This window comes from Oryzias latipes, chromosome 12, assembly GCF_002234675.1.
Source record: "Oryzias latipes chromosome 12, ASM223467v1".
NCBI classification, from domain to species: domain Eukaryota; kingdom Metazoa; phylum Chordata; class Actinopteri; order Beloniformes; family Adrianichthyidae; genus Oryzias; species Oryzias latipes.
Window position 1 is genome coordinate 18,112,240 of NC_019870.2, and position 27,216 is coordinate 18,139,455.

At 41.0% G+C, this 27,216-nt stretch overlaps 1 protein-coding gene across 2 annotated transcripts; it reads left to right on the top strand.

The window, feature by feature from the left end:
• Positions 1-200: 200 nt before the first annotated feature.
• LOC101157871 (low-density lipoprotein receptor-related protein 2) lies at positions 201-26,604 on the top strand. Of its 2 annotated transcripts, XM_020707792.2 has the most exons (48): positions 201-306; positions 788-910; positions 1,534-1,779; positions 1,893-2,006; positions 2,115-2,234; positions 2,316-2,441; positions 3,977-4,180; positions 4,297-4,462; positions 5,327-5,495; positions 6,216-6,438; positions 6,519-6,638; positions 6,742-6,960; positions 7,068-7,373; positions 7,888-8,106; positions 8,244-8,390; positions 8,460-8,708; positions 8,781-8,960; positions 9,039-9,287; positions 9,376-9,452; positions 10,519-10,651; positions 11,235-11,483; positions 11,570-11,797; positions 12,025-12,273; positions 12,418-12,582; positions 12,655-12,921; positions 13,090-13,305; positions 13,770-13,946; positions 14,099-14,221; positions 15,266-15,433; positions 15,963-16,178; positions 16,252-16,481; positions 16,553-16,682; positions 16,802-16,995; positions 17,325-17,508; positions 17,809-18,018; positions 18,142-18,325; positions 18,401-18,602; positions 18,732-18,896; positions 21,012-21,242; positions 21,346-21,570; positions 21,664-21,798; positions 21,892-22,093; positions 22,166-22,291; positions 22,843-22,947; positions 25,016-25,249; positions 25,762-26,035; positions 26,179-26,269; positions 26,448-26,604. In XM_020707792.2, the coding sequence occupies exons 1-48, from the start codon at positions 249-251 to the stop codon at positions 26,502-26,504; spliced, it is 8,685 nt and encodes a 2,894-aa protein (XP_020563451.1). In that variant the 5' UTR covers positions 201-248; the 3' UTR covers positions 26,505-26,604. The 2 variants fall into 2 exon arrangements, with proteins under 2 accessions (XP_020563451.1, XP_020563450.1); XM_020707791.2 differs by lacking the exons at positions 10,519-10,651; positions 11,235-11,483 and adding an exon at positions 10,090-10,338 and having other exon boundaries at positions 9,376-9,585.
• Positions 26,605-27,216: the final 612 nt, after the last annotated feature.

A 27,216-nucleotide genomic window follows, 5' to 3' on the forward strand; every position in this document is an offset into this window, starting at 1 on the left:
TCCTGGCTAATTAGGACCTTGTATTAAGCGTTACAGTTATAAACCTAAAAACACAGTAAATTTCTCTAAAACATTATGAATATTGCACGATAGAGATTTCCATACTGTCATTTATAAGATGTCATTTAGCTTTTTTTTTTTTTTTCCTGCGCCTTTACGCAATCAGGCGCGCAGCTGCAGCAGGTGAGCCGATTAAAGCGCTTCCTCCCAGCTGAGGCCGTGAGTGCGGATGATCTGCGCGGGCCGACATGGACCTGCGCTGCTTCACGTGTTCGCTTTTCCTGGCATGTCTTTGCTGTACCGGAGGTAAAGTCTGTTTGTTCATTTGTCTAAATAAGCAGCAGCGCGCTCACGGGTGCAGCAAAGCAATCTAGAGAAGGTTTATCTTTGAGTAAGCGTGGGGCCTAATGAACAGACTTCTGCAGGCTCATGATGTGCCAACAGCCTAATTGATGTTCCCCTTTTTGAACCAAACAAACTTCAAAATTTTAGTTTGAGCCATTTGCTTACGACAATGCTCAAGTTCTCCCCAGTTATACATTTACTTTATGAAAGATAAGAATATCTTAAATGTATATGCATTCTTGACTTAAGATCCTTAAATTGTGTAGGATGTCTTTTAAATTCTTGAATTATCTGACCAACCTTCAGTTGGCCAAACTAATTCCTTCCAAAATTGTTTTTCTACTTGTGGGTCAGTTGGTTATTTACCAGTATGGGTCTGGTCTATTGTGCATATTTTCTATTGCGTCTGGATATTCTGTAAATGTGGCTTTCTTCCTGGAAGGTCAACGCTTGGGGTGCCCTGAAGGAAAGTGGCAGTGTGATGATGGACAGTGTATCACTGAAGCCTGGAGATGTGATGGACAAGGAGACTGCCTTGATGGTTCAGATGAAATGGACTGTGCCGGTATGTGTAGTTTACTAAACGAGTATTTAGATTTTATTTTAGCACAAAGTACTTTCCAGTACTTTTTTTTTTGGCTGATTAAAGCTTCATTCTAAACCCGAGAGAGACTGAAATGACTAGGGGGGGAATGACTTTCATAGGTTGCCATAACAGCCTGATAAGATGAATATATATAGTACCAAAAAAATAATTGGGTTTAATTTTTTGATGACAGTGACTTAATTATTATACTAGGTTTTATTTGGTGTTGTGTGTTTTTGTCTATTCTCTCAAATACTCTGAGATCTTTTCATTATAATCCAAATTATATATAAATGTCTGAGCTGTCAGAATGACTGCTATGGTCATTCTAGTAGCTGTGGCATTCCAGCAGCTCGAGGTGATATCAGGGGTGTCAGAATCCAGGGCTCGAGGGCCGGTTTTAAACATGTTTTCCAACAAACCTGCCATTAGAGCTCCTTATTGGCTAAAACACACCTGATCCAGGTAATCAGCAGCGGGTATTTGAAAACCAACAGGAGGCTGGCCCTCAAGGTCTAGAATTTGACACCACTGTGTTAGAGGTTTATTGGAACTGTAGCACAACAAATGCAGAGTTCACCCAAATATCTTGTTTCCTTCAGAGCTCTCAGGCTCAGAGTGTCCTGCAGGTCAGTTTTCCTGCCTGGACTCTGTTGGCTGTGTTAATGCCTCTGCTCGCTGCGATGGCAAAATCCAGTGTCCTACTGGATCTGATGAGGAGAGCTGCCCACCCACCAAGGGCTGCATAGACTCTGACTGGATGTGTCAAAACGGCATCTGCATCCCGAAGGGACTGCGCTGCAACGGAGAAAACGACTGCATGGATAATTCTGATGAGGGTGACTGTGGTGAGAAAGTGCTTTTCCTGTCAGATTTGACATGTGTCAGCCAAAATGCAGAATGTAAAGAGAGAGAGCTTTTATTACTCTTACTGGAGGGGGGAAAAATCTCAAATTTTCAGGATTGTGTGATGAGGGCGGCGTGCTATGCCCAGAAGGGAAGTGTGTTTCTCCTGAAGAAATGTGCGACGGGCAGCTTCACTGTTTGGATGGCAGCGACGAGCCAATAACCTGTGGTAAACTTAATTAAATTCCTCTAAGCTTCCCTTTCATGATCATTCCATCTACTGAAGAGCCCATCCTGCATTTGATTGCTAAAACAAAATGACGTTCACCCTCTGCAGGCCGCATCTGCTCCATGAACAACGGCGGTTGCAGCCACGTATGTACCGATGAGTCCTGGGGGACACGCTGTGTTTGTCCTGCAGGGTATGAGCTCTCCTCAAATGGTGCAGTCTGTGAAGGTCTGTTTCTGATCCTGTGGAGTCTTCATCAGTGTGTTCTTAGATTTTTTTTTTTTGATTATGCAATCTGTTTCTCCTCAGATGTGAATGAGTGCTCTTCTGCCTTGCCGCCTTGTGCACATTACTGCAAAAACACTGTTGGCTCCTACCTTTGTCACTGCAAAAAAGGTTTCAAACTCAATGAAGGCTCCATTTGTCTGGCTTTAGGTGAGGTTTCATTCAACAAGCTACCTTAAATTGAAGGAAACTGCGTTTTGTTCATTTGAGGTACTGATGGACATGTCACAACATTGCAAAGTTTCATGAGTACGGTACTTAAGATCTCATTGTTATATCAGTTTAAACCTCTTAGATCTAGATTCCTGCTCAGAAAAGACTAAGCCAGTGCACTAGAACAAAAGAGAACTGGAAAGTTTAAAGGCAACTTTGATGTTGAAGCTTTAGAAAGATCAGAAGTGATCAAAAACAAAGAGAAGCAGAGTTTATATAAGCTGACTCTAAAGGTGTATTCAGAGTTTAAGGCTGTATTCAAACTGGCCACAGTCTGAACCAGAGTTCATTTCCCCCAATAATCCAGAACAAATTTTAGGCCTGAATCCACCCAACCGGACCCTGGTCCGGGAGCAGGAACTGGTTCTCGGACCCATCATTCGAGGTGGTCTTGGTTCTTTTCCAGTCAAGCTGCGCTTTGCTTTGTTTTGATTTTTCTCAGTCTGAAGAGGCTCTGTGCCCAGAATGGAACAACTGGACTAAAGGCCACTGTAGCCGAGCATTACGGAATGTAAACGGAGTAGAGAGGAGGCAGCCATGACTTGCTGACATGGAGTAACTGTGAGGCACAGCAACTCTATTGACATTTTGTCAGATGAATGCAGACTTATCAAAACAACTTTTAATGTGATACACATTGGCTCTCAATGTTTTCCAGACGATCTGTCAAATGCTTATCAGCGTACCTTCTTAGCAGTCTTCTTGCCAGTAACCGCCTTGCAGTGTGCCTCAGCCAGCCCAAAGTAGCAAAAAGTGTTGTACTGGACAGTGATGCAGATGTTAAGATTTTGTCAGCAAAATATAAAGTTGAATAAGTGTACTAGCACGACAAGGATTGCAAAGCGTACGATTTCCATAATTTCTGCCTCTAGTTGCCTTGTCCTACCCTCATCATTTCTGGCCAATAACTGAAGAGCTCTTCAGTCATGTGTTTTGTTTTTTTTTTACAAGCTTTGGTTCGAAAGACAAGTGTACCGAAGGCCGTGTGAATACGGACCAAACCCAATGTTCAGGAGTCAATTCGGATCAAACAAAATGAACTTGGTCCAGACCTACAGACTTTTCCAGTCTAAATGCACCTACAAAATATTTGGCAGTAGAAATGGTCTTTGACAGTATTTTTTTTGTTTTGTTTCAAGGTGAGACGAGATGGCTTGTATGTATTCCAGAAGTTTTTCTACAATTTATTTATGATCAAATATAGAAAGTTTTTCTTAAATTATTAAGTATCCATGTCAGAATTTCCGTTTACTGTGATTTCAGTCAGATGGTGGTTTAGTAATACTTTTAATTTATTTATTTTTTTACTTGGGGCAACTTGCCTGACAATATATTGCATAATTTTAGAAAATAAAATTAAAGTATAACTGTTAAAGAAAAATTTGGCTTTGCACCAGTGCACATGGAGAAAATCACATGTGGTGGTTAACCTTGCAATGGACCTCATTCTTTTGTCTTTTTGAATTCTCCAGGTAATGCAACCCGATTGCTGACAGTGCAGAGAAGCAATTTAGGACTTTTGAATGTCAAATCTCAGCAGTTTAACATCATCCAGACTTCAGTGTCTGATGCAGTGGCCTTAACATATGACATTGCCAGAGGATTGCACTACTGGGCTGATGGCCGTGGGAGCATCTACAAAACTATTGGACGTCAAAGCTGGGCAGTCTACACGGGTAAGTCGACCACAAGCTTTTTATTTTTCAGAAAATCCTTATGAAACACAATTTTCCTTAATGTTCAATTTTCAGGAAGCTGTTCTTGAAAATGTAAAATTGTCTTCCTAAAACAGGGGAGCCTGGGATTCAAGCGCTGGCTTGTGATTGGCTTAATGGTTACCTTTACTGGACTAATCTGAAGATGGAATCGATCTACATGCAGATGCCTGATGGGAGTTACACAACTCTGCTTAACAAAAATGTCAAGCCGTCTGGGTTGGTTCTTTTACCTGTTGAGAGGTATATTCAACTTTTCTGACTTTTACAGAATTGTTTTTCTTGTATAGTGATGTACTGCTATAGCACAATATAAATGAGTCACTTAGCCTGCCAATCGTGAATTCAATGTAAAAGAATGTGGTTGCTTCTGTGCAGAAATGTTCTGAAAATGTCCTAAACCCTCAGGAGTCGGGACTTTTTTTTTTGAGCATTTTACCTACTTTAGATCATCCTGCAAAAATAATTTTCCTTTAACCTCTTAAGACTTCAACTAATGTATGGGCTAACCCTCTTCATGTGGAGTCACAGGGTCCCAGTTAAGCAGAAATGACTACTGTGGTAATGTAGCCTAAAATATGTCCACGCATGTGATGGATCTTTCAGAGGTAAACTTTTTTTATTTTAACATTCTTTTTCCAACATATACTGTATACATATTTTTTTATTAATACGATAAACCTGAAACTTTCCCAAAAACTCAAATCTGATTTAGTAAAATTTTATTTTGCTCAAAATCTGAAACTCAGAAGCAGATTTTAGATTGTATAAGAAAGATCAAGTGTGGAGACTAAATGTATAAATCCAAAAGAGCAAAGACCAGGTCAAAGAGATGGGAGAAATGTAAAAAAGGTGCTTAAACCCACTTACAAGGTTCCAATGATTTACTTGAAATGGTATCACGATAAGGAGTCATAACTCGTGTTTGGTTTAAACCAAACATGATAAAGGTAATAACCTTTTTGAAGCCTTTTACAATCAATTTAAACAAACTATACTAATGGCGGGTTGACATCATTTCTACATCATTGTAAACAGCTGATGTGATACTTGGAGCTAAACTGATGATTTTTCTGTGGTTTATGCTAATTTATGTTTTCATTTCAGTTTGATGTTCTGGATCAATGCGGGACCAGGTGAGAGGGTGACAATCGAGAGGTCCTGGATGGACGGGTCGGATAGAAGCACTCTGACGGTTCTCACAGCCCAGTCTGCTCACAGCCTCACGGCTGATGTCGCTGCCAGGAGACTGTACTGGATCAGTGACTTCAAAAGGGTGAGATCTGAGTGAAATATGACTTTGAACTGTAGCTTTGGGACGCAAATGTTACAGAAAATGTATACATAACCTGTTGGCCTATGAATTAGGGAATGACGTAATCAGAAATTCTGTGACAAAAGAAAGTTGCATGGATCAACTTTAAAGACCCGGTACATTTCTTTTGGCGGGAGCAAACTATTGCAAGGGTTTTGGTATTGTCTAAATGTAACAAATGCCACCACATTGTTAAAAAACTAAAATAAAAGAATGTACAGTATACTGCATTTTATAAAATCACAAATTCAGAAAGTACTGGGCTGTCTATCGTAAATTTCTAAACCAAGAGTTTGCAACCTGAGGCTTCGGAGCCACATGCCGCTCTTTTAGTTATCCTTTGTGCCTCTTATTAAAGAAAAAAGAATTATTTATTTTCAAAAATTTAAAATAAAACTAAAAGTACTAAATTAAACAAACCAACTTTATTCAAGTCATTAAAAAACAATTGGCCAGTATGTAAAAAAACTTTCCGCCAGTTATGAGCACTGAATCAATTTAAGCACAACTAGAATTAAGGCACACCAGATTATAAAACGGATATTAATTTTCAACAAATTTAAGGATTTTAAGTGCACCTTTATGGCTGGAAAAATATGGTAGTAGTCACTTAATTGGTTCTGATTTAATTTTATGTTGGACTTAAAAATTTCTGGCTGAGATGCACACATTTGTCTTCAGTCTGTAGAGACCGTGGGGGTGGATGGGACCGGCCGTTACTCGTTTACAGGACTGTTCAGCAGGCGGCCCGCTCTGAGCCTGGCTGTGTTTGAAAGCATGTTGTACTGGGTCGACAGCAGGGGATTGTGGGAGGCTCCCCAAAGCAAACCGACTAAGCGCAAGTTTTTGTGGAAAACTGGAGTTCCCCTGTTGACAGTCTACCATGAGCTTCAGCAACCTAAAGGTGGTTTGACTCAAATCTGTTAACATTTAGGTTAAATCTTAAACTGTTTTTGTTCAAATTGGTTGTTTGATTTGTTTTAGGGTCCTCTGCTTGTGCAAAGGCTCCATGCGAACTCTGCCAGCTGACTAAAAATAACCTGGTTGGATTCACCTGTGCTTGTCCAGATTCTAAAGTGCTATTGCCAGATGGGAATTGTGACTGTAAGTTGGCCAAGTCAGTTAAATGCAGAGAAACTTTGTGTTTTTCATGTTTCAGTTAGAACTTTGACCTCTTGTCTCACTTGACTTTAAAACTTTCTTGCAGTTTTGAGGTTTATTTATGCTACAATTACAACTATCAACTTGTTGGAGTTCAGAGGTGGACAGCACTCTGAAACCCAGCTCTTCAACACAGATGATGGGATCCTGTCCTTTGATCTTGACTGGTACAGAGACTGGCTCTACTGGGCCAATGAAACGGGTCACGTCAAACGCAAAAAGATGGCCCAGGTGCAGATTGAAGTCATTCCAATGCCTCTGCCTGGTAGGTTTTTAGTCTGAAAGCTCTTTTTACAACTAAGAAAGAAAATGGAAACTTAATACAAGTAAGTTTGTACCACAATATATCTTCTAAACACATTTTATTTTTAGTTTGTCTAATAAGTTTGGACCAGCAAAATGAAAATCTTTATTGGGTGTCATGTGACCAAAACACCATTGGCACCACGACTAGTGGGAAAAACTACCCCAAACGCCTGTACCACACAACACTGGAAATACACAACCTGTACCTCGACTGGCTAAGGAGTAAACTGTTCTGGATGGAGGAAGATCGTCTCTACAGTATGGACTTAACAGGAGGCAAAGCCGAACTGCTGCTGAAAATAGCAGAAGGGGTCAGGGGCGACATTAGCTTTGACCTCAGAGCCAGCAGTCTGCACTGGAGCTCTGAAAGAGGTGAGGGGAATTCAGGGTCTGGAGGGATCACATATAATTGTGTTAAATGTATGCCTGCTCAAATCTGTTACTGAGTTCATCTAAATTTGTTTTTAAATTTATGAAACCCAAACTTTAGCTTGACGCGTCTTCTGTCTTAAAATGTTATACTTTTTATCATTTACTGTATACGAGAACCAGACGAGACGAATATGACTAATAGTTGTAATGGCCAACGGGTACTTCCTGTTTGGACCTTCAGGGGGTGTGGTCATTTGGTCCATTTCTCATTTAGTCTATACTTAAAATAACTTTAACATTTTCTTTGTTCTATAAATGGAATTTGTTCAGAAGTGAGTCTATAGGAGTGGTCTATAGTAAAAGATGTATTTTCCCTTTTTAAAAAGTTAACTAAGGCATATTCTCAAAGTTGTTTACAATTTCAGGCTTTTGAGAAACGATTAAAAACAAAAATTCTTAGTTGGTGCCTTTATCACTAAAGGCTTGAATATATTGAAGTTTGTCTCTTTTACAGGCCTGGTAACACTGAGTTTGTTGAAGGAGACAACTCACCAAGCTGGAAAGAGATGGAACGTCTCTGGCTCTGTAATGGCGGCTTTTGAGCCTTTCCTGTTGTCCTTGTCTGATCATGTGATCACTCTGTGGAATCGACGCAATGGGAGCATCATACAAGATGTCAAAGTTAAAGGTCATGTTCTGAGTGTCATCCCTGCACTCGGGAACATTAAAACAGGTAGAGCTATTTTCTCACAAATTAACACTGGAGTAATATAGTTTGATTTTATTAAAGTAAAAACAAATTTGAATTGTAAAAAACTAGTACAATATATATAAATATGTTTTTTTCTTTTTTCTTTTTTGTCTCCACAGTGCCTGATCCTCCAGTATGCAAAGAGCCGTCCATGTTGTGCCGACACTCATCCATTTGCCTCCCAAATTCCCAGGTTTGTGATGGGAAGAGAGACTGTCCAGATGGAGATGATGAAGAATTTTGTGTAGTCACATGTCCATCCAAAGGTAAAAGTGGTTACAGGTAAATCTAACCCATGGGATTGTGTTTCTAACTCTTTTGGCCTTCATCATCAGGGGAATTCAAGTGCAAGGACAGAAGATTTTGTATCTCTCAAAGCCTTGTGTGTGACGGCCGTTCTCACTGTCGGGACGGCTCGGATGAAGTTGACTGCCCCACTTTGGTCGCTCCTGTACCTCTGAAAAATGTCCTCAAGTGTCAGATGGGGTCGAAAGCATGCAACGACGGCACTGAATGTGTTTTACTCAGTCATGTATGTGATGGAGAGCAGGACTGTAGAGATGGTTCGGATGAATTGGGCTGTGGTAAGGTCGTGTTTGAGAGATGACAAAATGTTATAGATCAACTGAGTTCTAATATTTCCTTGCCGTCTGCAGAAACGGATGCGCCACCAAGTACCCGCCCTCCGGCGGTACCAGCCTGCATCAGCCCCTCTGTTCTCTGCCCGTCCACATCCACACACATCTGCATTTCTCAAAGTCAATTTTGCAATGGCGTTAAAGACTGTCCAGATGGCTTTGATGAAAAGAGCTGCTTGGAAAAGTGTGTCTCAAGAAGTAAGTCTCTTAAATATTTATCCCAGATGCTGTTCATGCTTTTCAAAACTATCATCATTTTTACATGTTCTTTTGCAGCTGATTTTCTATGTAAAGACCGTAGAAGCTGCGTTTCAAAGATCCTGGTCTGTGACGGCCGCTCTCATTGCCACGATGGTTCAGATGAGGTCAACTGTGCGAGTGAAGGTCCACAAGCTCCTCAGAAACCCAAGCTGAAGTGTCGCTTTGGCTCCAAGCTGTGCAGAGACGGGGCGGAGTGTGTCCTCCTGAGTCACGTCTGTGACGGAGAGGCAGACTGTCAGGATGGATCAGATGAAGAACAGTGTGGTGGGTTGTTTTTTTGTTTTGTTTTTTTTTTACGTCAGAATTGTCAAATTTTGTGTTTGTGTTAATCAGATTTTTATCATATTTGCAGATGTTGCAGAGACTAAGGCTGCAGAAAAAGACTTGAATATACCCCCTCCCATCATCCCATCAGCCACTCCCACAAAGGCAGCGTGCAGCAGCCCTTCAGTTCTGTGTCCAGGTTCTTCTTTATGCATCAAACCCACACAGATGTGTGATGGAAGAAGAGACTGCCCTGATGGATCTGATGAGAAATGTTTGAAAAGATGTCCTTCTGCATGTAAGTCATCCTGTAGAACTTTTTCATTAAAAACAAAGGTGGGTTTTTGCAACAACAGGCATGTATCTGCATCACACTTCCTCTTGTGGGTTTATAATGCACTCCCTTGAACCATTACATAGTGAAAACTATAAATTTAACTGTGTAAAACATTTGGGGAAGTAAACACGATTGGATAAAACGAGGCGAAAACAAAAAAGGAATACCAAAAATACCTGATTTCCAATTGTGTCTTTGAGTCCAAGGTACATTTGCAGTACCTGCGGTCAACACAAAAGGCTCATGCTTTCGCCAGATTGATTATTTGACTGAACATATTTAAGGCAATAATCACAGTACGTTCTCTGGAAATGAAAATCAAAGAACCAGTTTTTCAAATTTCACAAACCATGAACAAAAATGTAACTTTAAACAGCACTAAAAGTACTAAATATATTGTTACTGGTTGTGTTTTGTGAATACATCTTTACATTTACATCTGAAAGCTTGTTTTACTCTTCATAGCGGAGTTCCTCTGCAAAGACCGTCTGAGCTGCGTCTTAAAGAATCAGGTGTGTGATGGTCGCTCTCACTGCCTCGATGGTTCAGATGAGTTGAACTGTCCGAGCACGGCTGCTCTTCCTAAATCTTCAAACGTGCTGAAGTGCCGTTTGGGGTCAACGCTGTGTCGAGATGGGACAGAATGTGTCCTCCTGAGCCACATCTGTGATGGAGAGACGGACTGTAAAGATGGATCAGATGAAGAAAAATGTGGTTAGTATTTTTCCAACACGAATTTGAATATTTGAATATTCTAAATCCTGCTAATTATGTTGCTTTATTTTATTTTTTTTAATAGATGCTGCAGAGAAAGCTCCTTCCACTTCTATGAAAACTGAGGTCATGAGTCTGTCTCCTCCACTGATACCGTCAGTCACTCAGGCTCCCACAAAGGCAGCGTGCAGCAGCCCTTCAGTTCTGTGTCCAGGTTCTTCTTTATGCATCAAACCCACACAGATGTGTGACGGAAGGAATGACTGTCCTGATGGATCTGATGAGAAATGTTTGAAAAGATGTCCTTCTGCATGTAAGTCGTCCGAAGAATATTTTTACTGCTAAGCGTTTTTTTGTTTACCCCAAGAGTTAATTTCCAAAAAAATAACTCACAATGGGCAAATCTGAATAAATCATTTTTAATTGTTATAACTTATAGATGTTTTAGGGCTGTTGAACTCCTTCCTACACATTACTTTCTTTTCTTGGACCTGAAGATTTTCACTTTCTCTAGTTCAAACTTCAGTAAAAAGTTACAAGATCAAAACTGGTATCGGGGCCAAACATTTGTTTGAGACATTTTTTGTGCTGAACCTTTCGTCAACGTTGAGTTTGTTGGGGAGAAATTTTGAGCACTATCCAGCAGAGTCTCACTGCTAGAGATAAAGGATTTAAATTTGGTGTAGTAAATTTATTCTGTAATGTACAGTAGAAATGGCACATGTGAGGTTTGACAGTGGTCTACAGCCAATCAGGACACAGAACATGATGTACCATTGACCCCAAAAAAGCATGCTAAACTGGTTAAAGAAAGCAAATGAGACTGCAAATCCCCAAAAGGTGATTTGCATTATAACCATACATTCACATCTGAATGCTTGTTTTACTCTTCATAGCGGAGTTCCTCTGCAAAGACCGTCTTAGCTGCGTCTTAAAGAGTCAGGTGTGTGATGGTCGCTCTCACTGCCTCGATGGTTCAGATGAGCTGAACTGTCCGAGCACGGCTGCTCTTCCTAAATCTTCAAACGTGCTGAAGTGCCGTTTGGGGTCAACGCTGTGTCGAGATGGGACAGAATGTGTCCTCCTGAGCCACATCTGTGATGGAGAGACGGACTGTAAAGATGGATCAGATGAAGAAAAATGTGGTTAGTATTTTTCCAACACGAATTTGAATATTTGAATATTCTAAATCCTGCTAATTATGTTGCTTTATTTTATTTTTTTTTAATAGATGCTGCAGAGAAAGCTCCTTCAACTTCTATGAAAACTGAGGTCATGAGTTTGTCTCCTCCACTGATCCCGTCAGTCACTCAGGCTCCCAAAAAGCCAGCGTGCAGCAGCCCTTCAGTTCTGTGTCCAGGTTCTTCTTTGTGCATCAAACTCACACAGATGTGTGACGGAAAGAGAGATTGTCCTGATGGATCTGATGAGAAATGTGTAAAAAGATGTCCTTCTGCATGTAAGATGACTTCTAATTTACTTTTTTAATCGCAAAAAATGATATATATTTTTAGGTTTTTCTTTTTTACTAGATAAACCTTAACTTACGGATTCTAATGTAGCAAAGTTCTGTCGAGTTCCTCCTGATACGTCCAGCTTGATGGTTTTGGACAAGCAAAAAATCAACTCGTATGTGTTAGAACCACTTTACGTTGTCGGACTTCAACATTCTATTTACCTGTACAGCTGATTTTCGCTGCAAAGACCGTAGAAGATGCGTTCCCAGGAGGCAAGTGTGTGACGGCCGTGCTCAATGCCACGACGGCTCAGATGAGCTTAACTGTGTTGGTGAGGCTCCAGTTGCTCCAAAGAAAGCTGATCTGAAATGCCGCGTGGGCTCCAGACTCTGTCGGGACGGCACAGAATGTGTTCTGTTTAGTCACGTCTGTGACGGCGAGACAGACTGTCAGGATGGATCTGATGAGGAAGACTGTGGTGAGTTTTTGGGGAAGACTTGTAGAAATGCCTGTTTGGAATTTCTGTGGGGGGAAAATAATTATTTTTATGTTCTTGTCTCTTAAAAACTGATTGTCGTAATGAATTAAAAGTAAATACAAATCCAACTCTTGTGGTGCTTAGATGAAGTGGAGAGGACTGCAGAGACTCCAAAGCCATCCTGTAGCTTTCCCTCTGTTCAGTGTCCAGATTCGGCTGTTTGCATAAACCCAGCACAGTTATGTGACGGAATAAGAGACTGTCCGGATGGGTCTGATGAGGCCTGCGTGAAAAACTGTGCTGATGAGAGTGAGAACTTTATTAATTTCATCTATTTTTCTAATATTTCTTTGTAATAACTGATGTTTCTTTCCTCTGCAGGTGACTTCCTCTGCAAAGACCGCCGCAGCTGCGTCTCTAAGAGTCTGCTTTGCGACGGGCGCTCTCACTGCTACGACGGCTCAGACGAGGCCAACTGTCGGACCGAGGCGGCCCCCGAGTCAAAGTCTGAGGTGCTGCAGTGCCGCATGGGCTCAAGACCGTGTGATGATGGCCGAGAGTGCGTCCTGTACAGTCATGTATGTGACGGGGAGGAAGACTGCCTGGATGGATCTGATGAAAAGGGATGCCAAGAAGACTGCAAGCAAGGTGTTCGACTTGGATTGTCAAACTTTATGCGCTTATTTTCAAACCAACACAGAATCTGTGCTTTTCAGACATGATGGTCTGCTTTTGTACCTTTTTTTTTCACATCTGACAACAAAAACATAGATGGGAGTTTAGCTGTGCAACTGTTATCTGATTGCTCCTCCACAGGAGAATTTCAGTGTGCTCATGGGAAAATGTGCATTCCTGAGTCGGAGGTGTGTGATGGGAGGCCACAGTGTCGGGATCGGTCTGACGAACTGGATTGCTGGGAGAAAACAAAGGGCTGCGAGTTCCGCTGTGCTGATGGCAAACGCTGCATCCCTAAGAAATTCCTCTGCGATGGAGAGATGGACTGCCTGGATGGGTCAGATGAGATGGGATGTGGTACGTTTTTAAAGCTCATTCTTTTGACAGCGTTTAAAGAAAACGAATTAAAATAAACCTGCATTGACTACTCATGGTAAAGGGAAATCCTTCAGACCAGTGGCGGAGCTAGAACAGTTTGAAGGAGGGGGGGCTGAAGACTTTGGAAGAGTGGCTAAAGGTATCAGCAGAGTGGAAGACCATAGAAAGATAAAATGCATATTTCCGTTTTATTATATTTAAAGCAGCAATGTTGCTACGAATGTAAAGCTGATGTAAAAAATGAAACTAATTTAATTCAAAATTATCCCTTCTGTCATTTTTACAATGCCTAAAGAAGCTTATTGATGTTTTTTGAAACTGTCATTTATACTAATTCTGGGGCATAGCTTCTTGTTGCCAGCACCTGTCACCCTTGACCTTCCAACAGCTCCGCCCCTGCTTCAGATTACTTTTTAGGCCTAAATTTGTCTTTTTCTCCCCAGACTCCAGTCCTCTTGAACCAACAGGGTCTACTGTTCCCACCTCAGTTTGTGCTGCTCCGTCAGTCCTCTGTCTGGGTTCTTCTGTGTGCATCTCTCAAAAGCAGCTGTGTGATGGGCGAAGAGACTGTCCGGATGGATCTGATGAGGAGAGCTGTGTGTTTAAATGCCAAAATGCAGGCAAGTGCAGAAATTAGCATGAAGCCAGCTGATAGCTGTGGCTCTATCTGCTGCTATCTTTGAGTAATAGTTTTTGCTTTGAAAATCTTAGTTATTTCTCTGTGTAGATATCTGAATGTTTTTCTAAATGTGGTTTTGTGTTTTTGGATCAGAGGACTTTTTATGCAGTGATCACAGAAGATGCGTCTCCAAGATCCACGTGTGTGACGGCCGTGCTCACTGTCCGGATGGATCAGATGAGAAACAGTGTCAGACAGCAGACCTTACCCCAACCAGTAAGCTAAGAAAACAGAATGATTGTCAGTTTTTAGGTTTCCTTTCACATTTATACCAAAAAAATCAACAGCTTTAAGCTAGTCTCTTTAAACCAGTGTTTTTCAAACTTTTTTGAGCCACGGCACACTTTAACCTTGACAAAAATCCCGCAGCACATCCGCATCCAAAAATTAAAAAAAGGAAAAACTCGGTCTGTATTGATCTTCAGCCCCTCGGCAATCTCAATTGCATTTTTGTAATAATTGTGGCAGAAAAAGTTGGAAGCTGCAGCTGTTTTTTTCTAAAATGTTATAAAAGTTAAGTTAAAAGATTTAAAAACTGTTTGCTGCATGTTCGTTGTGGTTTCAAGACGTTTAACAAGGACGACTCATTGTGCGCTGAGATGCCGTCACTTTAACCCGATGCATCATGGGAGATGTAGTGCAAACAGCCGCCGAACGCAGACAGGCTAGCGTCTGAGCTTCATTGTTTTGTTCACTTTTTTCACGGTCTGATACTGGATTCTGTGGAAAGCTACACCGCTAAAGACGAGCTTTAGATGTTATTTTTGTTGGAACTAAGACTTTATGAGCAGAATCAGAACAAGGAAGTGGAGACTATAACCACTTCTGATTGGTCAGACTGATATGTGATTAAGCCTTCAAGTATGATTGGAGACAGTTAAAGGGGCAGGACTTTTCCTAAAATAGCTTTAGCTGCAGCCAAATCGCGCCACCGCCATTCTTATCAAAATGGCTTTAATAGAATCAAATAAACACAAAGTATTTTACGATCTTTCATATTCCTAACTTCTCAGTGTTTTATAAGGGCCTGTTTGGATGAACAAAGAGCTGATTTCCTGGAGATGGGAAATGTTGTTAGATCAGTTAATGACGGCAATTTCCCACGGCACACTAGTGTGCTGCGGAACACTGGTTGAAAAACACTGCTTTAAACAATTAATTTAAATTTAACACATTTTACTAGATTAGTGAAAAGTCTTTTTTTTTGGTAATCTCTGAACCTTCTGTCATGTTTAACTTTTGTTTTTTTCTTTTGCAAAGCCTCTATCAGTGTTCCAAGTGTCAAAACTGAACCTGTGAAATGCCGCAAAGGTTTCAAAGCGTGCAAAGACGGTTTAGAGTGTGTGATGTACAGCCACGTGTGCGACGGAGAGCAGGACTGTAAGGATGGGTCAGACGAAGATGGATGCGAGACTCTATGCAAAACAGGTTGGTTTAGTTGGCAGACTTGAAGACTTGAAGACCCACTCCCATCAACTTTTGCCTGTTTAAGTGTTCCTAATGGTCTTTAAGGTCATTTTAAAGCCAAAACCAAAAAATGTAGTGCTTTCTAGGACATAGTTTCCGCAGAGCAACAGGAGTTTATTAGAAATTTGCTTCTGAGTTGTGGGTGGGACTGTTGGCGGGGAGTTCACCTGTGCTCATTTCCCATCCTCACTTTGTTTACACCCTCTCCCACTAGCTTACAACCTCAACCTAGAATAACCAGTGCAGCAAAAATGGTGAGCAATATCAGAGCTATCCAGTCTTGCAGTTTGGAGCCAGATGTGTTGAAAGAAATACTCAAATGCAATTTTTATTTTTAAATACACGTCCTCAATCTTCAGCAAAATGCCACAAGAACGTGTTATAAACAGTAAAAACACAATGTTCTTTGGAGTGGGTCTTCATGGATCCAGACTGTTTAGAATACTGACATGGAAAGACAAGTCTCCAGGTGTATGAATCTGTTTTTCAGGTGAGTTCCAGTGTGCCCATGGCAACAGATGCATCCCACAGAAGGGGGTGTGCGATGGGCAGAGGGACTGTCAGGACGGCTCTGATGAAATGGATTGTTCAAGTCAAATTGAGGGCTGCCATCACCGCTGCGACAACAACACTCGCTGCGTACCACAGACCTTCCTGTGTGATGGCGAGAGAGATTGTGCCGATGGCTCGGATGAAGAAAAATGTGGTGGGTGACTTTTCTCATTTTACTGAACTTTTTGAAACCTGACAAATGAGACAAGCCTGCTTCCTCCTCCCAGGTTTGGTTCCCTGTTCTTTTTACCAGTTCCGCTGTGCCAGTGGGCAATGTGTGTCCGAAGCTCTGAGGTGTGATGGATATCCTGACTGCAGTGACCGCTCCGACGAAGCGGGCTGCGCCAAATCCCCTCGCTGCCCGGCACAGCTGCAGTGCCCACACAGTCATGAATGCCTGCAGAAAGAGTGGCTCTGCGATGGGGATGAAGACTGCAAAGATGGATCAGATGAAAAGGTGAGGACTAAAGAGTTCAGTTCTTTTAAAAGATTTGGGATTGTCCTTTCACTGCCACAATCTGTTTCCAGAACTGCAACGCTCCTCCAGCAAAGTGCAGAGACTACCAGTGGCCGTGCAGAGATGGCAGTAAATGCATTCCTCTCTCTTGGAGATGTGATGGGAAGGAGGACTGTCACGATGGCACAGATGAGGAAAAATGTGGGTTTTGAGAAGTTTCTCAACCTCTGAGGATTTTTGTGATAAAACATGAGGTGGAATGTGACTTTTTACAACAGTCACATGTAGCAAGTAATCAGTCCTCATCCTTACCACCACAGGTCTGCAGAGAAAATGCCCCTCTCATCTTTACCAGTGTGGCAGTGGGGAGTGTCTTGACCCCAGCTTGGTGTGTAACGGCCTCACAAACTGTGCTGACAGTTCAGATGAAGGTGTGGAATGTTCTCGTCACAACTGCTCCAGTCCCTCATCTCCTCTGTGTGACCAGCGATGCATGAGCACTCCCAGAGGGCCGGTCAGTTAATCACAACTCTATCTGACTAAAAAATAAAATTTTAAAGACATTTTTCCCTCATTTATAGTGGGGGAAACGTCCCATAAATAACCCACAATAGGTGAAATCCGTGAAGTTGAAACCAAAGATCTGCTCTCAATCAGTGATTTAAGGAAGGGTGGAAAGCTGATGTGAACGGATATTGACGAGAACAACAGCTAATCAGAACACAATGTGCGGTGCAAAGAGTACAGCATAGAAAATTCTGCAAAATGGCGAGACAGTGTAAGGTGAATCATGATATGGTGAAGGCGTACTGTGACTCTTAAAATGTATTTTTTTCCCCTCAGAGGTGTTACTGCACTGCAGGGTTCAAACTGCAACCTGGCGCCACTTTCTGCGTGGATGCTGATGAGTGCAGTTCAGCCGCTGCTCCATGTAAACATAGCTGTGTGAACACCAGAGGGTCTTACACCTGTCGCTGCCACCCAGGCTTCTACCTGGAGCCAGATAACAAAAGCTGCAAGACCAAAGGTACTTCTTGAAAACACTGCCTAGCTTTTATTTATCTTTTTTTTTTTTTTTTTTTTTTTTTTTTTGCTATATGTTACCAAGCACCTGGGATTGGTGCATGTCACTGCATTTCAAAATTCATAGTAACTTGTAAAAGAGATGCAAACGCTGCATTTTTCCTTTAAATTGGGATCCCAAAACGGCTGATAAAGAACCAGCCAAATCTTGTCAAAGCTCTGATTTATTTATTATTTTTAATTTTGAGATGGTCTACCCACTGAAATCGGCTTTTCTTTTTGTTTTGTGTGTGTTCATTTCCAGACGAGCCTTTGCTTCTGGCCTCAGTGCAGTCGGAGCTGTTGCTTCTCGGGGTTCACAGTGGCAGCTTAAAGCTTCTTTCTACTGCTAACCGGCCTGTCTTCTCTGTGGATTATGACTGGGCTCAAAGGAGAGTTTACTGGCTGAGCCCGACATTCCAAAGCATCCGCTGGGCTGACATGAAAAACTCCAACAAAGGGACTCTGATAAAAGGTACCACTTTTAAAGCTTAATATTCTTAGTCCTTGTTTCAGTTTGGCCAATAGTTGCAACAAAGAATTTCATTTTTTTTTTTTGGAAAAACACTGTTAAACTGAATCTTGAAATATTTTGCAGGTGTGAAGTCGGATGCCATTGCGGTGGACTGGGTTGGTAAGAATCTGTACTGGGTGGAAGGACTGCTTGGACAGATTTTGGCGGTGAAGCTGAGCGCTTCCATAGTCCGGTCTCAGGACTACACTGTGGTTCTGGGTGAAGACCTGGAGCAGCCGAGCTCACTGATGCTGCTTCCATTTAAAGGGTAAGCTTTTCAGGCTTGTTCTGAACGAAACTCATGACAAATGCAGGTAAATCGGGGAGTCCTGTCCATCCTCAGGTTCATGCTGTGGTCTGAGATTGGTAGCACCCCACAGATCAAGCGGTCTGGAATGGACGGTTCAAAGAGGAAGGTGTTGGTGAGCCACAACTTGAGTTGGCCAGTGAGTCTGGCTTATGATCTCCTTGATGACCGGGTGTACTGGGCTGATGAGAAGCTTCACTGCATTGGGTCATCCTCTCTGGACGGAGAAGACATAAAGGTGAACAACAAACATGAGTACTGAACCACAGCCTGATTTACCTCAGTTATTCCTGCCTCAACAATGCTGTGCCCTAGAAGTCTGATTTGATTAGTCTAACCTGCAGTTTGAATTGTTTTTATTCATTAGATCCTCCAGTTGGCTGAAACTCCAAGTCCATTCTCATTGGCAGTTTTCAATGACCGTGTTTTCTGGTCTGACACAAAGAGAAGAACCATCCGCTCAGCTGACAAGAAGACGGGTAAAGATCAGAAAGTTCTTCTGAAGAGGCCTGGACAGCCATTTGGACTGAGGGTGAGTCTTTGCTTCTAATTGTTTTGGATTTTTGGGAAAACTCTTTACCCAAGCAATACCTATCTTAATCATCTATCCACCTTTTCGTTTTAATAATTTGCCCTTTTTATGTTTATGTTAACAAGTCCATATTTAATCAAAGGGCTTTTAAATTGTAAATCAAAAGTTTTTTTTTTTTTTTTTTTTTTTTCCAACGGACAAACAAGTCTTCTTAAACACCTCTGGTTGCAGAGGGGTGATGACCTCAAAGTCAGACCCTGATCTTCTCATCTATTTTAAGTGTTATCAGTGGTCTTTTCAATTAGGATTACGCTGATTTTAGGCAGCATTTTAAAAACTCTTTTAATGGTTTGTGCAGAGCAGCAGTAGTTCATTTGGAAATTAACTGAGTTTTGGGCGGGACTGTTGGCATGGAGTAAGCCTTCCTCCATCTTGTTTAAACTAGAAAATCAAACTTCATTTATTTGTATGGCGCCTTTCATACCAGTAGAAAAAACACAAAGAGCTGTACATGAAAGCAAATCGAATGGTCCTAAAATACGAAAATTAAAACGGAAAACACAGGACAATCACAAACGGTTGGCGCCCCTCCCTCACCAGATTCTTCCTTCCGCCCACCCAGTTTCCCCAACATAACCCTGAATAGAAACATAAGAACTGCAGCTTTAAGAAAAATCCTGGCTTGTTACTGCTGTGAAGAAAACGATATAATGGGGATCCATTTATTCCAAGGCACAGCCCGACCACGGGGGTCATTGCCACAGAGCAGCTCAGGGCCCACTCCATGGCTGTTGGAGCACAGAGCGGGACCCCAGCCGGCCTAATGAGAATGAGCACCCCCTACAGGTGGAGCTTGTGGTGCTCCAGAGGAATGCATCCCCAACAGGAAACACTGGAGTAAGAAACAGAATATTTATTAAAATAGTAATGATGATAAAAAAGTAAAATGGCAATAACAAAAACAATAACTTCACTTTAAAAATGTTAAAACAGAACCTTAAATATCATAAATGTTGTAATAAAAAAAGGGTAGTATAAATAGTAATAGCCCTTAGGTAACAAAAAACTTAAGTGGGGAAAATGGATTAAATAGATGAGTAACAGAATTAAAAAATTACAAAAGTCATGTAAAAACCAGATTAGAGGTGGGTCTTGAGCCTCTTCTTAAAAACCTACTGTCTCTCCGGTCCTGAGGTTCTCCAGCAGGCTGTTCCGCAGGCGAGGACCGTAATGGTGAGATGCAGACTCTGTTTTCGTCCTCACCGCTAAAAGGCCAGCACCGGAGGACCTCATGGTCCGTGAGGGCTAATACTTTAAAAGCAAGTTAAATAAGAAGGCCCACAACCATTAAAAAACACTTTAAAATCAATCTCTCCTGCTAGCTTACAGCCTCTCACACCTGACATTACCGGTATAAAAAAAATGGCGAGCAATGTTGAAGCTATCAATATCAGCTCGGACAAGGAAAAGAAAGACGTTCATGGATCTGTTTGTCTGCAAGTGGATGCATCAGAATGGAACCGAGCAGGGAGATTGTATGCCTGCCCGGCGTATTTTCTGTCACAAATGACCTTTTTCTTCCCCGCCCCAACATTTTGTCTGCTCCTTATTCATGATTTAAGTAAAAAAAAAAAATATGTTGGCAATCATAAGCTTAAATTGTCTTATGCATCACCATCAGACAAAAACACAAGTTGTTTATAAAAAACCCAAATACAATCTGTGTCGGAATGTCCAACTAAACCAAAGAGTTTATTTTTTTTTTTTTTTTTACATCTGTGGTTATGTGATCTGTTGAGATGTACATTGAGGGATTGGGAAAAGCTAAGCTACAACAGTAGCTTTTTCACAAATATTTTTTTAAAACTGCTTTAACTTTAACTTGAAAATTAGATAAAGGACAAGACTGTATCAGCGGAGCTCCTGAGAGTTGATGAGGAAAATTATTTTAATGTTTGTTGTTGGACAATAAGCAATGTGAAATTTTCATTCCAAATGTGTAACATCTGACTTGGACACTACTTTTGTCCAATCAAATAGTTAAATTTGACTGTCTTCCAAAAACTGAAGAATCTCTTTGAATAATTTGAACCTTTGTGTTCCCTCTCCCTTCAGTTGATGCATGCCCTTTCCCAGCCAGCTCTGCCCAACCCCTGTGTGTATCTCCACTGCTCCCACCTGTGCCTCCTGACTCCTGCAGCTCAAAGCAAATCTGCGGCAGCAGAATCCCCCGCAGCAGTCTGCCGATGTCCAAAGGGCCTGCTGCTCTCCCAGGATAAGAGAACCTGCTCTCTGCCTGAGGAGTCCTCTTTCATCCTGCTTTTGTCTCATCACACAGTCTATCAGGTGAACCCCCTTGAGCCGTCTTTCATTTCTGCTTTTTTTGTTGAAATCTAATTGAATCTTTTTAAATGATTCATCGTCTCTGCTGTGCTTTCCTCTCTCCTAGATATATTTGCGCTCCATGCGTCATGAGGGAATCGCACTGAAAAAGATGCCCAACGGCCGAGATTTCCCCCTATCTGAAGAAAAAGAGCCGCTGGGTTTGGACCTTTCCATTCCTCAGCTTTCTCTGTTTGTGGTTTATGCAAAAGACTCTGTAAATGTGTTGAAACTAAGCAGCTCCAATTCAAAACCAGAACTCTCACAAGCTGGACAAATTCTGAAACTAATGGTATGAACGACATTTTAAAGCCAAGGACTGCATTAACGAATCCACTTCTCCGTTAATATGTAACGCTTTTTTCCAATCTCTTCTCCATCCCAGCTGAATGAGTCAGTCACAGCTCTAGCAGTCGACTGGGTGACATCCAATCTGTTCTGGAGCAGCAGTGAGAGGCCCGACGTCCATGTCACGTCGAGTGACGGCCACACAACCTCTCTGCTTCAGAAGTCTCTGATGGTGAAGGAGCCCTGCTCACTTTACATTGATCAAACTTGTATATCAGTTTTTATTGAACCAAAAATAAATCCTGCTTTTGTGGCTTTGTTTCAGGGCATCACTTCAATCGCTCTTCATCCCCTCTCAGGTAGATTGTGCTACATTGCAACAGTGATAAAGGAGTTGAAAGGTCAGACTGAGGTAGACTGTGCATGGATGGACGGACATAACAAAGCAGTGCTGTGGAAGAAGTCCAGCGTCCCCATTTCCCTGGTCTTCTCCAGTGAAGGAACCATCATCTACTGGGCTGACTCTGGTGAAGACTTGAATCATGCAAGGGTTTCCTCTTGTTTCAGGGTATCTGTAAAATATTCATTTCATGTTCCAGGTGAAGGTGTAATCAGCTCTATTGGTGTGGATGGATCAGGGTACCAGGAATACAAGACGGGGTCTAATCTGCTGGTCTCCTTCACGCGCATTGAGAACGTCCTTATCTGGGCAACCCGAGACAAAGGTAAAAGGAATTCCCCCTTTTTATTAGGTGACGCTCAGATTTTTTAACCCATCTGTATTAATCAGAGACTTGGAGGGAAGTTTTGAGAAATGTTTCCTGGAAGAAACTGCAATTGTAATTCAAAAAAGATTTTATTTTTGAAAACAGCAGTGACTACATATCAGCTGATGTTTCAGATTTTAAAGGTATGAAGGGACTGAATTATAAGTGAATTATAAATGTTTCCATTTGAAAAAAATTGCCATTTTAACAAAACTAACTTTTTATATTTTAATAATGGATTAGATTTATCTGCTCCATTATAAATAAACTGATAAATATAAAAAAGTTGATGAGTTTTGTTATGAATATAACCATTTAACAATTTTCTTATATGCTTCTCTTGAACGCTTTCACATATATTTTATACATTTTAGGCAGCAGATGGCATCACATGCACGTTTACAAAAAGAGGAAGTTTTTGTATTTACAATTTTACTCTTCATGGAAAGAAAATCTACCTTAAATTTATTTCAGATCCTTTTTTTTTCCTTTTTTTCTTGAAACTGTAGATGTGACCAAACTGTGGTTCAGTGACGGGCTGCAGCCCAAACAACTGTGGTTCGAGACAAAAACCAAAGTGCTGGAAGTCAGAGCCTACAATGAGAGCCAGTCAGGTGAGGGCTTCAAAGGTATCGTTTCCGAAAGAGTTGTAGTATTATTTTTTTTAGAAATATATTTATTCCTATTCTATCTACACCAAAAGTTTGTTTTCATATAAATTCCTAAAATGTGTTGAGTGATTCTCGCTGCCTTTTAGGATCATCACTCCTATGAAATGTTTATATATGGCTTGGGGGGTGTAAAGTGGAGGTCCTGCAGAAAACCCACTGGTGCTCGGGAAGGACATGTAGCAGAAAAGAACCATCAAGTTTTCATCCAGGACCTTCTTGCTGTATGTTGACAGTTAAAGACCACAAACTTCCTAAATTCTAACTAGCCAGACTAAAACATAAAAGCAAAATGGCAAATACAATTGGCATGTTTGACTTATAACAGAAATGTATTGACAAACCGTTTAAAGATGTTGTTGGTGGCGGTCTCTGCAACCAGTGGCAGAAACGGCAGCTAGCAGTATAGCTCTACAGTGGTGGTCAAAAAATGGATGGTCGTTTCTTCTTTATGCCCATTTTAAATTTGTGTCTTTTCATCACTTAATTCCTCTTTGCAATGCTGAATCAATCATTAGCGGTCAAACTGGTTAAAGCTTAGAGGTTCATTGAACTCTTTGAACTATTTGAGTAAAAGCAGGCCAAACCTGTCTCAAGTCAAATCCTTAACACAACCTGTTTGCTGATAGTTTCACATGGGTTCTTCAGTCTGACCGGCAGCAGCTGAACTGAGTCATTGTTCTCTGCGGCTGCAAAGAAAAGCTTCACTTGGAGCTGAATAAATGGCTGTGATGCGATACCTGCACGGGATTGGCAAGATGTCCTGCTCTGCTATGGGAACAGAAGGTGATGAATAAAACCTAAACAAAAAATGCTGCCATGGCACTTTTGTCTCACGTGAGGGTGCAGGTCTCTGCCCAGGTTGGAGGTCAGGGGCCCGAGTCTAGTTTTCAACCAAGCTTTAAATTTATTGTAATGGCCCCGCACACCCCTCTGTAGCATTCATATCTTCACTTAAAAAACCCGCTGCAGTAAAAATTGTGGTTAAGGTGTTTAACATGTTGCATTTTCTGATGGAAAAGTATAAAGAAAATGAAGCTTGAAGAGCTTGTATCACGCTGAATCAACTTTTTGAACTTAAAATATTTTATGTTCCACTTAAAAAAAAACTGAAAGTGGTGTTTTGACCCATTCAGGGATATTCATATTCTTCTAAATATCTGTGTGCAGAACACCAGCCTCTCCCAATCCACAAAAGGAGTGTTCTCCCAATAAAATGTTTGAAAGTGAGGAACAGCCCCTTCTAGGCAGTCTGCGCTGCCAGCACTGCCCCCAGGCTAACACGCATCTAATTTCTCTGTGGAGCTAGCGGTGACTGACAAATGCTTTTTTAGGGCTCCATAATATAAACGTCCATCTTTGCAAAAGTTTGGATGCTTGTTTTATTGGGCAAAACGCAGGCAAGCTGCTGTCACTAAATGGGCGTTTCCTACAAGGAGTGAAAGCCGGTGCCTCAGTCTTACTTCTGGGTAGAAAAAGGGTTGCAAAAATAGCTTGTATTTCATAATTATTTTTTTTGTGTGCCAAAGGTAATTTATTATCAAATAATGGATAATGTTTACTCTGAAAGGCTTAAAAGGATGACACAGGCCCTTTAAAGCTGCATTTTTTTTCATAGTTTTTAAATTATGGGGGAAAAAATGCAGTTTAAAAAATATTGTATTACTTGCCTAGATGATGCAATGGGCAATACAATGTTGTACCAGTAATGTTGGGTTGTTGAGGCTGTACTATAGCCAGTGGGCATGTCAATGGAGAGCTCTCAGCAGTGGTCCTGCCCACAACTCTGAGGCAAATTTCTAACTACTGCCACTCTGCAGAAACTGTCCTAGAAAAAGACACATTTTGTTTGGTTTTGCCTAATAATGGCATAATCATTATAAAAAGACCACTGGGAACGATATTCTAATGGATCAAAAGGTGATCGGAGTGGGACTTTAACCTTTAGGCCATTTCAATCTGACTGGACTAGCGTATAAAACGTTCAAATCAGCTGTTTTTCTTTTTCCTGCAGGAAAAAATGGCTGCTTCAACAATGGAGGCTGTTCACACCTGTGCTTGCCTTATCCTGGAGGACGCTCTTGTAAATGTGGACAGGGCTTCTACAGCATCAATGTCACTTCCTGTGCCCCGCTCCCCTCCTGCCCCACCGGAGAAGAAGCTTGCCTCGATGGCAGCAAATGCTTTAGCCGCACCAAGATCTGTGACGGATATGTGGACTGTCCAGATCATTCTGATGAATGGGATTGTAAGTCTATAACCAGCAAATTGCTCTCACACTTGATAAGTGACTCTTCATTTATGCTCATTATTTTAAAAGGAGTTTGACATTATCAAAACAAATCAGTTGACGTCATTTAGACTTATTTGGCCTAAAACAAACATTAAACACTTCTAAAAGGTTAAAGTAAGAAAAAAATCTTTACTGTCCTGTTTTCAGTTAATAGTTGCATTTAAAAATATTTATATTTTCATGCCAGTTTGATTTGTGTATCTAGACAAAACCTTCAGAAACATTCTAAATCATGTTAGATCAACTCTTACAAATATGTGATTTTTTTTTTTTAAATGTTTTTTGTCTGCAATGAGCTGAACAACACTACAGCTTTGTGTATTAGAATGATCATTTTTAGTTCTGTCCTTATGTCAAACTTAACACATTCATGTTAATACACAAACATGTTAGTTTTGAGATGGGAGCATTTTGACATGAAAAGGTTTTTCTTTAACTTTCCAAAAGAAATTGTTTTTTCCTGGCAGGCCTAAGCTCCACATCTTCAGGTCCCAAAGTTGGTGACGTCATGAAGAACTCTATCCTCCCCAACAAAGACTCAGTTTCCTGTGATCTGAAGCGCTGTAACGGCCATGGCAGCTGCATCAGGCAAGGCAAACTGACCAGCTGTAAATGTGCAGCGGGATACAAAGGAGAGTTCTGTAAGGATCGAGACCGTGGACAAAGCCATCCTGCTGTGATCCTGGTTTCCTTCTTCCTGGTTACTGGAGTTGTTGTGGCTGCTTTTGTTCTATCTAAAAGGTACTGAAAAAAGTTATTTGCCATTAAATGTAAACGCTATATTTTAATTATTACAGAAAATTTAGGCAAATACAAAATGATATGCAGCACTTCTACTCATTACCAGTTATTCAGCGAGTTTTGTTTCTCCATGATCTAAACAGGATGAGCTGGAAGCTCTTTGGAAACAAATCGGCTGATAAAGAAACTCTTATGGCCAACATGGGTCTGCCTGAAAACGATTCCGACTCGGAGGTAAAAGACCAATCATGACAGTAATTTTCCTTATGAACTTGACGAGAAAACATTTGAATTTGACATTTTGAGTAATTTAAGTACTCTAATTTTAACTTTTTTATTGTAATGTTGCCTTTAAAAGCATGGTGTTGTCTGGTGAGATAAATGATGAAACTCTGATCTTTTTCTTTCCCAGGAACTGGAGTCTCCAGTTGACATAAAGAGTCCCCTGCAGTCAAAGTCTGTCACCTGAATGTTGTTTTTATGACAAGTGCTTAATAACATGTCAACTATTTTTCTTGTAATAAACGAGATGAATGGTGAAAATAAAGTTTTAATGAGTCTCAGTAGAATATTAATGCATCACTCTTAGGATGTTGAGCAAGTAACTTACCGTACAACCTTTCAATATATTAGAGGTTTCCTGTTACTTAGAATGAATTTAGCTAATACTGATACAGAATTATGTTGACTCCTTTTTAATGAGGTTTTTTATTTCCTGTAAGGCCTGCAGGGACGGAATAATTGAAAAATTTGTGTTACAGAATATTTTATATTTACATAAGGATCAATTGTGGTTAAAAAAAAAATTATGCTGAACTATTTGTAAAGTGAAAATGCAAACGGGTGGAGGACCAATCCCCAACTGGATTCAGTGTGTCTAAGGATGTCTGCAGAAAGTAAAAATAAAGTCTTAAATATTAGAAGAAAAACAATTTAAAATGTTACTCCTGGCTCACAATATTCAGATAAATAGTTGGATCTGCCAAACGGCACTTTTGGAACACAAAAAAATTTGGGGTCTGAAGTAATTTTCATATCCTGCTGAATCTCTTTGGGAGCAAACCCAGTTACTGTTGGGCAAAGGTGGGGTACTCCCTGAATGGGTCATGAGTTTGTCAAAGGGCCTTACAATCCACTCACTTGCACATAGAGGGACATTTCAGAATAACCAGTTGACCTTT

What these genes read in the sequence shown, in the direction of transcription:
- LOC101157871 (XM_020707791.2), top strand. Translation starts at nt 249, where the DNA reads ATGGACCTGCGCTGCTTCACGTGTTCGCTTTTCCTGGCATGTCTTTGC. An exon ending in ACTCGGGAACATTAAAACAG is followed by an intron (nt 8,107 to 8,243) that starts GTAGAGCTATTT and finishes TTGTCTCCACAG; the next exon opens with TGCCTGATCCTCCAGTATGC. An exon ending in CTCATCACACAGTCTATCAG is followed by an intron (nt 21,243 to 21,345) that starts GTGAACCCCCTT and finishes CCTCTCTCCTAG; the next exon opens with ATATATTTGCGCTCCATGCG.